This window comes from Apteryx rowi, unplaced genomic scaffold (assembly GCF_003343035.1).
Source record: "Apteryx rowi isolate R43461 unplaced genomic scaffold, aptRow1 scaffold_533, whole genome shotgun sequence".
In the NCBI taxonomy this organism is placed as follows: Eukaryota; Metazoa; Chordata; class Aves; order Apterygiformes; family Apterygidae; genus Apteryx; species Apteryx rowi.
The window spans coordinates 91,479-108,873 of NW_020450798.1; the positions used below are offsets into that span (position 1 = coordinate 91,479).

At 39.0% G+C, this 17,395-nt stretch overlaps 1 protein-coding gene across 9 annotated transcripts in view; it reads left to right on the forward strand.

Moving 5' to 3' along the window:
• The window catches only part of RAD54B (RAD54 homolog B), a 69,522-nt gene that overhangs the window by 1,202 nt on the left and 50,925 nt on the right, over positions 1–17,395 (forward strand). For 5 of the 9 annotated variants that reach the window (XM_026081012.1, XM_026081006.1, XM_026081009.1 and 2 more), the window contains exons 2-3: positions 2,509–2,662; positions 3,603–3,789. In XM_026081012.1, the coding sequence (XP_025936797.1) occupies positions 2,525–2,662; positions 3,603–3,789 (325 nt within the window). In that variant the 5' untranslated portion in view covers positions 2,509–2,524. The other 4 variants (XM_026081010.1, XM_026081008.1, XM_026081007.1 and 1 more) reach the window with 4 other exon arrangements.

A 17,395-nucleotide genomic window follows, 5' to 3' on the forward strand; every position in this document is an offset into this window, starting at 1 on the left:
CCCGGGCCGGCTGCCGCCGCGCATCAGCCCGCCCTGCAGGCGTCCTGTTTTACGAGGAACGCGGTAATCGGGGGAGTTCAGGGGCTTGGTTTCCATTTTTGAACACTTCATACTTTAATTCTCCTTAAAATCCGTAGTGAAATTTTTCACGGTCCAGCTCTTGATACCGGATTTAAGATTAGCATCTGGCCCGGGTTATTTCTTTTCAAATAAACTTTGTAAAGGAGTTTCTTTGAATCTCATATGCGTCTCTTTTGTAAGGCAGACTTCTTTAATTTTTTTTTGTTACGGATGTGAGTAACATTGGGCTAATAGCATTTGAATAGCACTGTGTTTTGTAGCTGCTCCAATCCTTACAGTTACTGCTCATCTAGAGTGATTTTTCGCTAATATCCATATCCAAGGTGATATGTTTGTTGCCTCAGGTAACTGCATAAAATTTACCTTGTGTCTTATCTTTGCAGCTGCGTACAAAAAAACCACTCAGCCAAGTCATACATGCCAGGAATCTATCTTAATGTTCAAGAAAGCAGTATGTTAAATTTGTGCTAAAACTGGAATGTAATGGGTAATGCAGCTGTCTTTAGTGGGGCTCCATGCGTACTCTGTTGAGTTGGAGGTGTAAAACTTTGAAATATCCTTTGTAATACATTTCATTTTAATGCAGCCGTTGAGCTATTTAAAGGAACATAATTACTGCCTATTTTAATGCTTGCAAAAACAGACTCAGTTTGTGAGACATCTTAGGCTGTGGTTTCATGGTACGCTTAATCTGGTCGAGCTGCTTTGCTAATGAAAGTGGTGTGGAGATTAAATGGACTTGAAGGCCAAAACAGTTCAGTGATGGATACATGTAACTTTATGAATTTCACGGCTTCTGTGCTCCAAGGGAGAGACGAGGCAGTCCAGAAGAGAGACAGGGCGGCTGAGCAGAGTGGTTCCAGCCGTGCTAGGCATAGTTCTTCTGCAGGGTCGGGGGCCTCCCAGGGTCTTGCCCTGCGTGTCACCATCAGGTATAGGACTGAGTAGAGAACGCCTGATTCTGGACTGGCTTGTTCAAGTTCACATGGCGCTTACCAGCTGGCTGTGGTTGGTGCTGGTAGTCTGCTCCTCCGGAAGGCTCCTGGCACCTTTGCAGTTTTCACGGTGATTAACAGTTGTTTACGCTGCAGATACTCCTCTACTCTTACAGCAAAGCTACTCCCTTATCGTCTAGGGTTAACTGAAGTGCTTATGCTAACACTGTTGTCAAGCAGGCCCAACTTATGCTAACTGCTACACCTGGTGACACAGCCAGAGACCTTCCTTGCACTTTTAATATAATGGAAATTATAGCAGTTAAGGCCATTTTGCCATTAAGGCTTATCTCTACTAACAGTATCATATATGTGCTCTTTGTTCAGTTATGAGGTGGAGGTACTCATGTTAGTGTCTGCATATTTGCAAAGTATTTTGACAGTACTCTTACCAGTTTCGTGCAGGTCTTGGAAAGAAAGGTTGCTGTGCAGCTAGTAGGCCACTGGAGCGCAGAGTAGCATTAAAAAAAAGCGCAGATACATGCAGTGGCTGTTAGGACAGCACTCCAATGTGCTTTCTGTGCTGTAGAGATGTTCATGTCTGCAAATCATATTATGGCTTATTCTTACCTAGTAGTTGGAGGAGCAATTAAAATAAACAATCCACTTAGAAATGCAGAAATAAACCAAAGAATGTTCCAGTAAGTGCTGCACCATGCTAGTCTGGTATTCATAATTTGGTCTGCTGGATACCACTACTGGGATTTTTTTTTGTTTCCACTGCTTTAGAGTATAAAGGATATAATTTTTTTATTGCAGTGGTCGCAAATATACTTTGTCATATTAACTTTGATGTATGTTTGGTTTGCTCTGTGTTTTCTGGGGGAATAATGGTCTTATATTTTTGGGGGGGGGGAGAACTATAGTATGTTCCTTCCACTGTTCAAGTAGAGATAATATGGACTGATAATCTCCATTATAAGTTTGAGATCATTCTTTACTGAATTCTTTTCTTATTATAATGAGTCTGAATGATCAATATAATTGACTGTTGAATGCAAAATACTTCTCCCATATATGTCATATATCTTAAATATTCATTGCTCATTGTGTGCTAATAATGAGTTTTTCAAAATTAGATGTTTCAAGTGTTTGGAACAGTTAGTTCTGTTTCAGATTGTCTCTCTTTTCATAGACTGATGTAAGTTTGTTAAGAAGCCCTATGTTGCTCATTTCCAGAGCTCCAGTTGCTCTTGAACCGCATTACTTGGTTTTCAAATGAAAAAGGAAGTGTTCAACTGCTGAAGTTATATAGTGGAAATGTAGTCCATCTTTCTAATTTCTAATTTAATGCATTGCTGTTATATTACTTTTTCATAATTGTATTATACTTGGGAATTAAAGTTGTTATTTGGAATTATTTTTAAGCTTTTAAGTTTTTCTGACTACAGTCTTCTTTATCTGCTTCCTTCCTTTCTTCTCCACCATCCAGAGCAATACAACTAAGTATGAGGCGATCAGCAGCTCCCAGTCAAGTGCTAGGAAATGTAGCCAAAAAGCCAAGGTTTATACCACCAGGAAAAAGTAATGCAGTTTGTCTCAAGAGTGAAACTGGGGAATCAGACCAAGAAATGAAATTAAAAGAGGTAAACTGAACAGTGCCCTAAAAAGCATATTTGTTTGTACAGTCTTATTATTAAAAGATAGCATCTGAGCTCACCACAAACAATCCTTGCTTAAATAACTTAAATAATAGTCTGTTTAGGTTAGACTTTGATACCTTTGCTTTTACTACATTTGGTCTTGTTTCTCAGATAGGTTTCTCTCATCTCAGTGAAGCAGGAGAAGAAAAATGTTTTTCAAATAAAAGTAATCAATACTGAGCCCAAATACAAGTCTCGGTGTAGCTGAGGCATGGATTGCATCTTGGCCTGGGCTTTGTTGGATTTGAATGTTTGGAAGCTTTGGCAAAAGCAGTACAAAAAACAAAATTAAGAAATGTCAGTACATTAAGTTGTGGTTTTGCTGCAAGGAACTTTCTCTGAAACTTTTAATATCAACAAAAAAGCATCACAATTTTTATTAGCTTTATGAATGGAAGACTTCTGTTAAATTCAGGTCATGACGCTATATGCACACTACTTGTGTATATGCTGTTTGGTATTGTGTGCATGCATTTATTTTCATGAGCATTGGGATGTACACATTTATGTAGATAGTTTGATATTTTCCATTCTTAAATATGAAAAATATCTGACTTGTAGTACCAATTAAGTCAGTAACACTTTGTTTTAATAAAAGATGTCAGAATTTGTACCAATATGATTTGTAAAGTTGCCATGGTAGTACGGGCCATTCTGTCTTTCAGAATTGTGAAGAAGTGCCCAAGTCTGCATGACAGTTGTAGCAAATTATTGTCTTGAATTCTAAATTTTTCTTGACTTTCTTATCAGTAAAAACCAATGTACTTATTATATTTTAGGAATGGGGATTATGCATCTACTAAGATCTTTTTGTTGCTCTTTTTCCCATTTTTCTTGGTCTGCGTGAACAAAATACTGTTCTGAACTTGTTTCTCTCTTGCAGGTAGATGAGAAACAGGGAAGTGCTCCAGGAGATGCAAGAGCCCTTTCTAAAATACATATCCAGAATCAAAATATAAATTTTATACAGTCTGTGGAGTCAACTGGAGAAGTAAAGACTACAAAAACATGTAACAGAGTTAATAAATTTTGGAGGTTGGAAATGAAAACACTAAATCCACCCAAAGCTGGTAAGTGCTCTTTTTTAACTACTGTCATATACCGTGAGAGAATCTGAAAGCTTATAAGTGATACAGTGCTTACTTACATTAGTATTTCATAAAAGTTTACTGTCATGCAATGGTGGCATTATTTGGTCATTAGCATAACTTGTGCAATTATAGCTCTGGATATTTTCTTTTGCTGTGTATCATAATAGTGTAAAATGATTTATAAAGAGAATGCTTCCAAGAATTACCATGATTTTTTTCAGTACATTAATATTGAAATGTCTCTATTGGGTAGAGAGTGAAAGGCACAAACATTAGATGATTCTTTAAATTCAAAAAGGTTTTAAACAAAAAAAGTTGACTTTTTAGAAGCCAGCTGGTAGTGCTGCTATTCATGTGCATGTCTTTTTGGAATAGTACTATGGTCAACTCACTCTAATCCAGAGTAATACAAAGAAGAGTGTTGGGATACCCCAAATAATGGAAAACTTGTAAGGTGGATACCTTGCTGGCCTTGTGTGGACACTGCTAACCACACAGAGTAGATTCACATTTTTTCAGGATTCATGAGCTTTCAGTGCAAGATCTGAGCTGTTATCTTCAATGTCTCCAGCAGGCACTCCAGATTCAAGCCTGTGTTATTAACTCTAGTGCAGCACCAGATCCAGACTTGCTCTGTTCATTTGTGTGTGTGTATTCATTCATTAGCCCCAGTAATGAGAATTACTCCAAAAAGTTAGGTGGTAAGCGCTGTAAAGGTATTGAAGGGTCTCTGAACTGTAGCAAATATGCCTTGATGGGCCTGACTGACTCTGTGGGTTGAGTGTTTTCATTTTGCTCTTTTCACGTGCCCTGCCCACAGATGTAGTGCAGGGGCATTCCAGGCTGTGTGAATGCAGGTGCATTGCCTCTTTCCCTTTGTTTTAGGGTTAATTTAATTGATAATACTTTGTGTAATGTTTAATGAGACCTGAAGTTTTAAAACAGCAGTTAATGACTGCTTATCAGTCTGACTCTGTAATGGTTGGAAATATAATTTAGAATGTTTTAACAAAATTATATTCAATTCTGTCCATGTTATGAGTTGCTGAACCTGGTAGCCTGACAGAGGCGAGGCTGCCATAGCTTCATGACCCCAGGCCCAACCACTAGTGAGACTGAGCCTGTATTCCCATTAGGCACACATGCACATATACATGCATAAATATATATGTATATGTATGTGGCTGGTAATATAGGTCTACACAGACAGAAAACACAGCACTTATGCAAACACAGATGGCACCAATGGCCTCATTTTGTTCCCCTCTCTGGCTGAGCAGGATGAAAGCCTGTTCATGCAGAATATATTTACAACATGAATCCCACCAGTAACCAGTCTTGGACATGCAGTCTGTCCAGTAGCTGACTCCTGGACTCCCTAGTAACACCAGATGCTGGCACCTTTACCAGTTGCTGGTACTCAGACCTATGCACATACAGGCCCACACAGATAAAGACACTATGGATCCCTCTGATAATGGGCCTTAGACACTTATTCTACCCAGTAGTTGGCCCCTAGATCCCCTAGTCTCCCAGTTGCCCCATGCACAAGAGACACGCACATGCAAACATGTCTCTTCAGTTGTCCAGACTTACCAGTAGGCAACCCCCAGGTGTCCTGGTCTCTCCAGTAACTGGCTTGTACCTCCTGGTCCCTGTGCTAGCCAGCTCTCAGACTCCTCTGGTCTCTCCATTATCTGGCCCAGACTCATAGCCACTCCAATACTTGGCTCCCAAGCCTCTTATCCTACATGCCAGCTAGTCTGGCTTCATGTCCCCTAGCACTCCCACGCTGACTGACCTACTCAGACAATACACGTGCACTCTGATCTCCAGTTGCTGGCACCCCGGGCATACGGGCCCCTATGACTCATGATCCAACTCCAGTTGCTGGCACTTAGACCTCCATACACATGCATGCATGAAGATTAGGGTCACCTCATCCAGGAAAATAGTTAGTGATGGAGTTTAATAAGAAGACAGGACAAACTGTGGTGGTAGGGTGCAGAGCATGGGTGGACAAGTATACTGACCAGCCACCTCTTTGCATGCAGCTGGCCCCTTTTATCCCCTTATCCTTCTATTTTTCACATGCTTGTTCCTTACCAAACAACCTTGATCCCTCCTTTTCCCTGCCTTTGTTTTTTCCTCCAAACGTCCCATAATGAGTCTTGTACAATCCCAAACAGCCCTATTTGGCATCCCATAGTAAGTTCTGTACCCCTGTAGGCAGTACCACCTTCAGGTTGTAAAGTGATGCAGACAGCCTCTCCCAGGGATTCCTCTTGCTAGGTTTCACCCCTAGCAGATGGGGCTGCAATAGCCCGGGGAGGATGCTGCAGTTGCCACATTATGTGACCCAGAGCGTGTGTTTTGCAAAGCTAATGTAAAAAATGCAGCTTCCTTGTATGTCTCATAAGTCGCACTGGATCTAAGGATTTTTGTTCACCTGCCTTATACTGTAACTTCTGTTACTTCTGATGATGCTCATAATAGCAGAAAATTTTCAGTGTGTATGGGACAAGGTTCTTTGAGTGGTCTCTGTAGCTACATCTGCAAAAACTTATGTCTGCTGCTTATAGCTAACAGTGCACCTGAAAGATAACTAGTGGATTTCTTTCCAAAATATCTTCCTGTTTTCTGGAGATGAAATCAGCAGTCTTTCCAAAAAGAAAATGTAAAGTGAAAAAGATATTAAATGCTTTTTCAGTGTTATTAATTCCGAGTACAGCTGACATGGTTTCTCTGTGATGACTTTAGAAAAAACAGAAAGTTGGGGAGAGTTGATTGGGAGACCTGGCTTCTGTTGGTGTTGTACTGCTAGCTGTCTGAGTGACTGAACAAGCCATCTGGGCTCTGTGCCATAGTGTTTCTACATCTGTAGAATGGGGCTCATCTACCAGATTTTGTAGAGCAATGATTAAACATGGTATAAAACAATTAAGGATATCTAATGTAAATGTTAGTTATGGTCATCAGGTTCACTGGTGATACAAGCGCTGTACTGTGAAGACACTCCAGGGTTAAGGTTTCTGTAAATCTTAAGTAATTTTTTTAATAACTTAGATTTTCCAAGACAGCTTCTGCCCTTTAGTTCACTTTTATTTGCTACTGATTACAGCTGAAGTAGCAATTACATAGATCATGTAAACCATAACCTCCTCTGCAGTGTGAAACTGAATTGTTTTGTCAAACCTGTTCTGCTATGAAATTCAAAAGTAATGGAAACCAGTTGTGAAAGCTAGTCTTTTTTTTTTTATTGTAATGGAATTATATCTGAATGTTAATCTCTTCAACCAAAGATGACTTCTATTAAATGGATGTTAAAATAATTAAAAAATTGGAAAAAAATCTGTGTATATGTGTTATTTTGGTTTATCCTCTCGATATCATTTAATGCAGATAACAAAGCTGTTAGTTAACTTTATATCATGCTCAAAGCTGTTGTGTTTTGGTTACCAGTTTCAGCAGTGGAATGTGTAAATAAATACCCTAGTTTCCATTGAAATTCTTACGAAACACCTGTGGACAGTCGGACAACTGCACTGTTCATTGAGCTAATCTTTCTAAAACCCAGCCTGAGAATGCTGCACATTCTTTCCAAAAGAAAAAAAAAAAAGTTATCTGACAAACAGTATCCATTTCCTGGAGTGGACAAGTAAGGATTTGATTAGATAGCATCAATCTAAGAACTATAGCTTATCTAGCTTTAAAAAAATACTTGCTTTGCTAGGTTTATTTTCAAAACACTTTTTCCTGAGAATTTTGCTAATAAAAGTAAAATGAAATTAACTCCGAACTTGTATAAGATGAGATTTTTCTAAATAGGTTTTAATAAGATTGTAGCAACTTGCTGTAGAGTGAAACCTTTGCATTTGTTGTAATTTTAGGACAGTTTTGGTGATATCAGGGTTTCAATTTTAAGTTATTTCAGATGTAAGTTCATAGAAACATTCTGTTCAACAGGCAGATTACTAATCATGATTATGATTAGTTCTGAATACTAGAAAAAGATGTTTATCCATATTTGTAGGAAAATAAACTTTACTACTGTTTTAGAAATTGTTGCTTGCTTGTTTGTTTGTTTTCTCCAAGAGGCAAAAAGCGTGGCAATCTTTGTATTCAGAATATAGAACATGTTGATGCTGACAATGGATGTGTTGAGGGGAGATAATTTATTTAACTTTCACTACTGCTTTTTCTCACATGCCTCCAGACAACTCTATCAAATAAGTATTAAAAATGAAAATTGCTTTAACATATTAAAAATATTTAACAGAAATTTGATCCTCTTCAAAATTAAATATAATCAGTTTGGCAGAATATTATTGTAGTTCTTAAGTGTCTCTTACTTCTTCTTGTACTCATGAAATTCTGAGGTCCTACACGCAATTACAAGAAATACAAATAATTTGCAGTTGAAGTTAGAATGAACAGGTGGATGTCTGAAGTATACTTAGTATCTCCTCAGTGCCCGAGTACTCTGGATTAATTTTTTGGATTTGTACATTGTGAAAATGCCAACTCTGTCCAGTGCTGATACATTTTTAGTAAGCAGGGCTGGCCAGAACTCAGGTTCTCACCTTCACTGCTGCCTTTAACATTATATATGTAAAATGAATCTAACATTAATTTATGCCTACTATCTGAGTTTGCACCTTGTCTTCTGTTGCTCTTTTTTATTTAGGAGGATATTGTCCAGTTTTTCTTTGGGCTCTTTATATTATGCGTGGAGATGAATGGATCTACTACCTGCTTACTTAAATATAACATTATAGTTGGGACTGAGATTTCATTGTTTGAACCTTTTGTAAGTAAACAGAAAAGCTGGAGACAGTCTGTCATTCTGTTACAACTCACCTCTTGTTTGGTTTTTGGTTTAGGAGTACTTTGTCTTTCACCCATGGCTAATGTCTGTTAATACTTCTTCTAAGAGCAACTTTGTCAGAAGTCTTATATTCAAATATTATCTTTGAACTAATAATGCAGAGAGATTGTAACCATATTTCATAACAGGGTTAAAGTGTTCACCATATGTCTCTCAACAGAATGTTTTTGAATGTCTTTCATGCTTATGATATTAACCATATTTATTATTTTGCATATAGTTTTGAAGCATTTTTTTTCCAAGTCTGCAGGAATGTTGATATTTACGGAGTACACTTAGTCTATGAAGTTTAGACCCTTTGCTCATTTCAGTCAGTTTATTTTTGTAATAGGAATGTTTGGCTCCTTTGGCTTTCTAGCATATTGTTTCAGGTTAGTCTGATATCTCCTGTTGTTTGATATGAATACAAAGTCCTCTTAACTAATTGATATGAATGTTATAAGAGAAAATCCAATTTTCATTCAATTCTAACAGCACCAGTCAATTGTCAATTGCCTATTGCTTTTAATCAGAGGATTTTAAAATGTTGTGTATTCAGGATTTGATTTCAGGCTAATTGCCTACTCTTGGTTTCTAGATAACACAACTAAAAACATTCAGGCCTGATATCTCAGAATGAAGCATATTACTGCTAGAATTGCTTAGGTCTCTGCAAAAGTAGAAGTATTAATTCTAATTTCTATTGTTACCATCATTTTAATATTTTACTTTACAGTTGAATTGTAAAAGAAATTCGAGATGAGTATTTTGATTTTTCTGTCCACATCAGTGGTGGAGCTGTATACATGGCTGCAATTCAGTGGTCCCCTCAAACTTTATCTGATAAATGGTTGGTAAAGCACTTTAGATCTTTGGATAAAAGATGCTACATAAATGCCAGTAGCTTGTAGTAATAGCTAGTGCAGCTAAGGCATTACTGGATGCCTGAGTGCAAGTAATTTATTACTTCATTGCTTGCAAGTAAGCTCTTACAAATTTGTAAGTTTTGATACAGTTTCTTATTTGAAATAATATCAAATTACCTTACTACCTCTTTATGATTTTAAAATTACTCCTTCTCTCTGTGGTGTTCTGGACAGAGTGGTTTAGCACTCTAGTCTAGTGAATAGACTAGCCGTTGCTGAATTCAAGACTTTCTTTACTGCTTAGGTATCACCTGTAACAGATGTGACATCTGTGATCTGTTTGATCAGTTCATTTCATGAGATGGGGACTGATTAAGAAAACTCGATTAGTGTTAAAGTAAATATATCTGGAGAGAAATTGTCCTTACCTCTGCTTTGACACTGGTTCCAGAAATGTTCCTTTATGTCACCCATGGTAGGTAAACACGCAAATTGTCACCAGTTGGCCCAGTACCCTGCTATACAGCAATCAACACATTGCAGGTAGACTGGTCACTGAGACTCCTGTGATTGTTTAGTCCTACGACACCTTTTGCTTGGCGCTCTTCTTTGGGATGTGGGATGATGTCCTCTACTTGCTGCTGGCACCTGATCTTACCTGGCTGTTCCACAGCTGATTATGCACACTCAGAGTTTCCCCCTTGCTGTGGTCGCCCTTGGTTTCCAGCTATGTATGGAGCTGGTATGGTAGCAAAGCATTAAGATTAAAACGTTCAAAACCAGAGTACTGAGAGGTTCTCTGCCTTCGTCTGCCATTGCTTGTTTTCATCACCCTTGAGATTTTTTTTTTCCCCTGCCTTTCTCTTCCTGTAGATGATTCATCACCCTCTGTATGGTAGTGGCCAGAACCATGTACAGAACAAAACGCTACCCTTAAGGGTGTCTGTTTCTGTGCTCTGCTTCAAACTCAAAAGCACCAAATGCAGCAGCTGTGACTTCCCTACTTCTGTAGTTTTAAGGTCTGTCTGTGGAGAAATCATATTGTGCAGGTCTGCAGCAGCAGTCAATAACTTGGAATCAGTTGCTGTAGACTGAAAGCCAGTGAAAGAGTATAGTGTGGTTAAATGATACACTGGCCTGTTAAAGAAGTTCACCTAATAACCAATGTTACTCATCTTGAATTTGGGCTGTCAACCAGCTGAGTGGTAAAATATACTGTGGTAGTAGGAACAAGCAGCCAAGAGTGAGACAGGAGGAAGGAACTTATGCCAGCTTTGCCACCAAATGGAACATATCATTTAACCTTCAGTGAGTGCAAAGCTGTTTTCCTGGATAGGGCAGCCATCTGCAATGCAGTATAATAGGCTGTTGTAAAAAAAAAAGTCCAGACTTATGTAATTCTAGTGTGATATTTCCACAGATAGTACAACATAATTTATAATTTGATATGATCCTATCTTGTTGTCATGTGAATAACTAGGCTTTAGGTAATGATAGATGACATAACCAGGATATTCACACATTTGAGAAAAGGGCAGTGAATTGTCAGTGAAATGTACTTTTCATGTGTCCTAGTTAAGTGAGCTCTGATATGTGCAGTTGAACTAATAGAGGTAATGAAGGAGAGAGGAAGGAAACTAGAAATCAGAAGGGTGTTACATAGTCAGAAAACAAACAAAAATAGAACCATCCTAGATGTAAGATATCCAACATTTTCCAAAAAGTTGGGGCAGTCAAGTGAAAGTATTGCAGTAGTAACTTGCTTATGAAACTGAACCATATTTGCTTCTTTTAAACGGGGGGGGGAAAAAAGTATTGCTAGGCTCTTTACTTTTGAGGAATGATAGATATATCCACTATTGAAGAGAGCTGTGTTGCACAGAAAGATATACTTATCTCTTATGTGTGTTTTCCTTATTTTTGATTTGTCGAAAATTAAGTTGTAGGGAAGAAAAGACATACTCTGTCAGTTGTGTAGATATAGAGACCTAATGTTGAAACTGCAGATATAGAAGAAACTCATCTCTTCAAAGGGGGAGGGTAGTATGGGAAATGAATCTACTATCCCCGTATGTTTATTATAACTTAGGTCCCTGGAATTTGCATGCAAACAAATGGCACATATTCTGTGATATATAGAAAATGAAATTATTTAATAGTGTAACTTTTGAAATAAGGATCTTATGGAATACTCTGTATAGAAAGTGTAAGGATTGAGGTTTAGCAGTAATAATAATTCTTTCACTTTCTTCATTCATTCTGAGGGAGATATTTCACATAACTTCTTAATTTCTCCTTGACTTTCAAAATTCCTTCTCAGGCCATGTGTGCGGAAGGAATGAAGATGGGCAAAAGAGAAAATACATGGCCGTTCTAAATCTTTTGAATATTTCTTCTTTTCCACTTCCCCACCCTTTGGAAAATGCCGGGTTGGGGATGTGTGTATGTCCCCCCACACCAAATCCTCCTGTCTCTAATAGATATGAAGGTGGATTTAAGGGAAGATGGGAGAGAATGTAGCTATTGGGAGGATGGACAAGAGATGCTTTATTCAAGGGAACTGGGAGGTTTGGGGAGTTTTAATGTACATTATTACAGACTTGGCCTGGATCCCTTCAAAAATAGCCGCCAAATCTTTCTGTAGCTAGACCAGTTGTTTGGATGCCCTTTGTTGCCATGCCAGTGTAACCAGTCAGCATGCCTCCCAGCTTTTGGCTTTGGGCCTTAAGTTTACCCCTAAAACAGAAGCTTTGTCACAATATAATTTTCCTATAACCAGCAAGATGGTGGTAAGATGGTTATCTTGGAGTCCTCAAAATATCCACCGAGCAAAATTAGAAGAATGGAGAATGCTGCTTCTATGTCAAATGCAGGGAGTAGTGCATGGTGAAGTATTTGGAGGTGAGTATTTAAAAGCATAATCACCAAAAGATGGGAGAATTGCAAAAACCTGACTTCTCTTAGCCTCTAGAAAAAGAATGGATATATTTTGCTTTCAAGGACTTCAAGAATTAAACAAGATATCCTGAGAAAATCATATTTTTTAATCTTCCTATATTTCTCATCTGCTTTTGATTGGTTATCAGAAAGTTTGTTGGGAAAGAAGATCAGAAAAGTGCAGGCATGTATTAGGAACTGGAGACAGTTTGACAGTTCTGGATTTGTAAAGAATGATGCTATTAGCTTTTTTTTTTTTCTTGACTTGACTTACAAAGTGAAAAGCTAATTTATGATGCTATATAGGTATTTATTATTATAATTCCTGTAGGTTTAAGTCCTATAGGTTTAAGCTGGATGTAATTTGAAGGATGGCTACAGATCTAAATGAGTGAGTCTTTGAATGTCAGATTGCGAAGAAGATAATTTCTTTAAAATTTGGCATGGAGAAGAATTGATGAGTTTGCATATTTCCCATTTCAGTTGTCTAGATGTTGAGAATGCCTAACATCAGCGGATGGGATGGAAGTATTTCCATATCCAGCTTTTATGCCTGGAATTTTAGATGATGTAATAAGTTTTGGAGTAGGCCATGCATAGTGAGTGTAAGAGTTCAAGAATGGCGTAAAGGTACAAATTATGTTGTTAGTTCCTGTGTTCTCTCTGCTTGTCAGGAGATATGTGCACCTAGAGTCTGTAAGAACTGTTAAATGTTAGGAGTTAATACATGGCAGATGGTGATGATGGAAATAGATGCAGCAAAAGAAGAGTTAAGACTTCCCTCTGCTCCTTCCCCCTCCCCCCCCCAAAAAAAGCAGGGGGACAGAGGTTTAGAAGTGGTTAGAAGTAACTGCAGGAGAAGGAAAAGGAGTGGTCTGAGAGGTTCAGGTATAGCATGGTAGGAAGAAGACAAATGCAAAATCGATGATGGAAGTTTTGATAAAGGGGAGAAAAAAAATTGAGTGAAATGAGAAATGTCATCCTCATGCCTCTCAGTAATGCCTGCAAACCTTAATTGAGGAGATCACCCATAAAACAAGTTCAACACCCAGTTCATAAACTCCTGAAATTTCATGAAGAATTACCAAACGCTGTGGCTTGTTACACTAGACCCCAGTCTGCTCCAGGCTCTTAAGCCAGATCAAATGACTTGGCACTGTCTTGCTGCCCTGTCAGAAGCGAGGGCTATACGATGAGCTAATGGAACTTCTGCAGCCCTTCATACCTACATACGTTCTCAAGTCATCTCATGCAGCTGCCAAATTAATTTGCAAGAGTAAGCAATTGCCTTAATACCTGCCAAATGTGTCTGCGGCCAGTATACCCCAGTATACTCAGTGATGTGTAACTTAGGCTGTCCCAGCTGCTGAGTCCTGTTACAGTTTCTACTCAGCTTGAGGTTATCAAGATTTTACCTCAGCTGAGGATCAAATCTAGCTGTCGTTCTCCTGTTCTTAAGATTCTGACTCCTGAGTGATGGTGAATCCCAAACTCAGGTCTCTCCCAGGTCTAGTTTGCTTAGACGTTATGAAATAAAACAAGAACGGACGTCTTTCAGACTTACTCTGGGGCTACCCATCTGTGGGCAGAGCACCCTCACAGAGTTTAGCAATCCTTTTTTGTCTGTTGACTCATGATTTCTTACACTAAAAGGTCCCAGCCTGAATCTCTTCAGCCAGTGCCATTTCCTTCAGCGTTCAGGTTTGCTGTCTGATCTAAACTATGTATTTCAAGATGTATTTTTTAATGGCCTCCTTAATTCTCTCAAATATTTTATCTTTTGATCATATAGCTTATAGCAGGTTTTTTTTTTCTGGCTGATATGAAGAGACTCTCCCTCAGTTCTGTGTGATAAAGGATTTTTCCCCTCTCCCTTCCCAAGATGTTCCCCCAGTAAAAGAAATTCTCCCTTATAGAGTGTTCTATCCCATACGTGTCTAAATTTATATGGACCTCTTGATGCAATTATTGGCCATGATCCAAATCTGTCACTTCACTCATATAATTTGAGCCTTTTAAAAAAATTGTTTTTATAGTCATTTGGCTACTTTAATCCCTGACTGTATTGTCTGTTATTCATTCTTCTCTTGATAGCTCTCCAGGAAGCACTACTTGAATCCTTTTCTTGGTAATTATTCTAGACTGCTTTTCAAAACAAAAACCTGAATTTACCTATTACCTGTAGTTTTGAGTCTTATTTCCCAACTGTTTAAGTTCTGGAACCCCATCAAGGGACTATGGCTTTTGAATAACCACGCTGATTTTCCTTTCCACAGAAAAATGTTTGGAACTACTCTCAGAGCTCCCATTTTGTTCTGAACTCCCAAGTATGAAGATTTAATCTGCCTGAAAGCTGTTTTTTTTAAATGTTAACATTTAAATTGGGAAGCATCTGGTATCTTTAAAAGAAAATTCAAGCAAATCCCCCCCAAATTTACTGCTGAATGTAAGGCTGTCCTTTTTCTTTATTAAGCACAGAATTCTGAGTAGATTAGCGAATTCCACTCTGAAGATACGAAGGAAAAACGAACTGTGCCTTGTTCATAGGATTAAGGCAGGAGGTATAGAAGGCATAATGAAGTGATGTGTAACAGTGTGTGTATGAGTATTTTCTTCAACAGTGATGAGAATTTCCTCCCCACCAGCTATGGGTTGCTGTCCCCTCAGTTATGTCAGTGCAAGTGTATGTAGAGCTGTATTATAAAACATATCCCTAAAATGATCCAGATTGAAAAAGCTTCTTTGGAGGCTGTATTTTTTTTGCACCAGTTCTTTGTCCTGTGACACACTGGATCAGGGGACTGATGTTGCTTAAAACTAACCCAGCTTAGAAAAATGATTAATTTGCAAACAAATCAGTTCCCTGGTCCGACTTGCTCAGAAGCTTTGTAAATGCTAATATCAGCATGGTGAAGGAAGCAGGAATGTGTCAGGGATGGGGGGTAGGACAGGACTGCCTGGTTTGGCAGACTCTCACAATTATATTGACTTAAACCAAATATTAAACTGTATACCTGCCAAAAAAGTTGATTTGTTTTTAGCTGGATCATCTCCCTGAACTGGCTGTGCACAGTGTTGCATAAATGCTAGTATTGGTGGAAGGTATAGGATGGAGGGTGGACTGTGGCAACAGTCTTGGTTTGTGGGTTTTGTTTTGTTTTGTAGTTTTCTTGGAATTACACCTATTGTTTTGGCTGAAAGAAGTCTAAATGTTCATTAATATCCAGGCTTTTCACCTTCTGTGATTTCTCATACAAGTACTGACATGACCTTAGGCTGATGAGCAGTGTGGGTTTTTTTGTTTTTTTGTTTTTTTTTAAGGAACAAAAAGAAAAAAAGTCTTGGTTGGCGGCCAGCTTCATTTTTACAAGGGTTATTTTACACTTCTGCTGAACAATATGTAATTCAGACTCCAATTCCTTCAGGCACTTGCTCAGAAGAAATCATTGTAGTGGTATATTGCTAAAATTGCATTAGTGTGGAAACATGGTCTCTCTAGCAACGTTAAGCAGTAAGGTGATAAAATAACCCAACTTTAGATAGGTCTATATTAGGAGTTGCTGCACCTGGTAGCCCAATAGAGTTTCATGCTGCCAGGTCCCACCTGGATGCAAGGATGCGAATATATTCCCCATAGGCACACATGCACACATACGCACGATACATATATACATATACACGTGGCTGGCCCAGGAGATCAACACAGAAACCACGGCATTCACGCAAACACAAACAGCACCATGGCCTCATCCTTTCCTCTCTGTGGCTGATCACAGGAAATATATATATGCTATGGATCCCTCCAGTAACTCTTCTTAGACACTTACTCTACCTGGTAGCTGGCCTCCATCCCCGGGTCTCTTGGTTGCCTCACGCACAGAGACATAAACCTGAAATGGGTCTTTCTGGTAACAGGTTTGAACTTACGACCTCACCAGCAGGCACCCCTGCCCCTGGCCCCACAGTGGCGCCAGTAACTGGCTTGGACCTCCTGGTCCCTCCAGTAGCCAACTGCCAGACCCCTCTGGTCTCTCCCGGCCCGGACTCGTGGCTGCTCCAGTGCTTGGCTCCCAAGCCTCTTACCCGCTTCCCGGCTGCTGTGGTTGGATGTTCCCTGGCGGTGCCACGCTGACGGACGTACCGGCAGCAGGTGGGGCAGGGGGCCTGTCCCTTTGGTTGGGGTTGGTGGCGTTCCTCGGCCCGTCACCCTTTGGCTGCGCTCCTTTGCGGCAGTGCAGAGGAGCCTTTCCTCGTTCAGCTTGATGTTGACTTTTTTTGTCACTAAAATGTCAAGAGTTTGGGTACTGCACAACTACGTAAACATCAGAGGGTATGGTGTAAACTCTTTTGAGACTCCTTAATTCTGGTACTGCCAACAGGTTACAATGTGAGGCATATTCTAACTTTCTGTTGCAGTGGCCTGAAGAACAATCAAATATGTCAATTTTAAAAATGATTGTCAGGAAAAAAACCAGTATTCTACTCTTAATGTTAGTAAAGAGTGAAGTGTGTGGGGATATACGGAGGGCAAGGTGATTGAATTCAATGGTTTTTCATAAAGTGCTTCTAACCACATGAGTATTTTGTTTCTTAAATTCTATTGAAATGGGCTTCAGACTATAAAATGCTTTATTTAATCTCGGCTTGAAAGCAGTGCCAGCAAAGCAGACTGATCAAATTTTGTTAGGTGGTATGAACAAGCCAAGTTTCAGAAATTGTTTAAAACATGCTTGTTATTGTAAACGGTAATTGACTTTTAGCAGTTAAAGTCTCCCTTTGTTTAGTTGAATTTCTTGTTTTGAATATGGCTTGTGTCTGCTTTGGGGTTTTCCCCCTTTGAGCAAACAAGTTCCTACCTAGATCTTTATTGCCTTAAGATATTTCAAACTAAAATTAGATTTATCTTTCGCCTGCC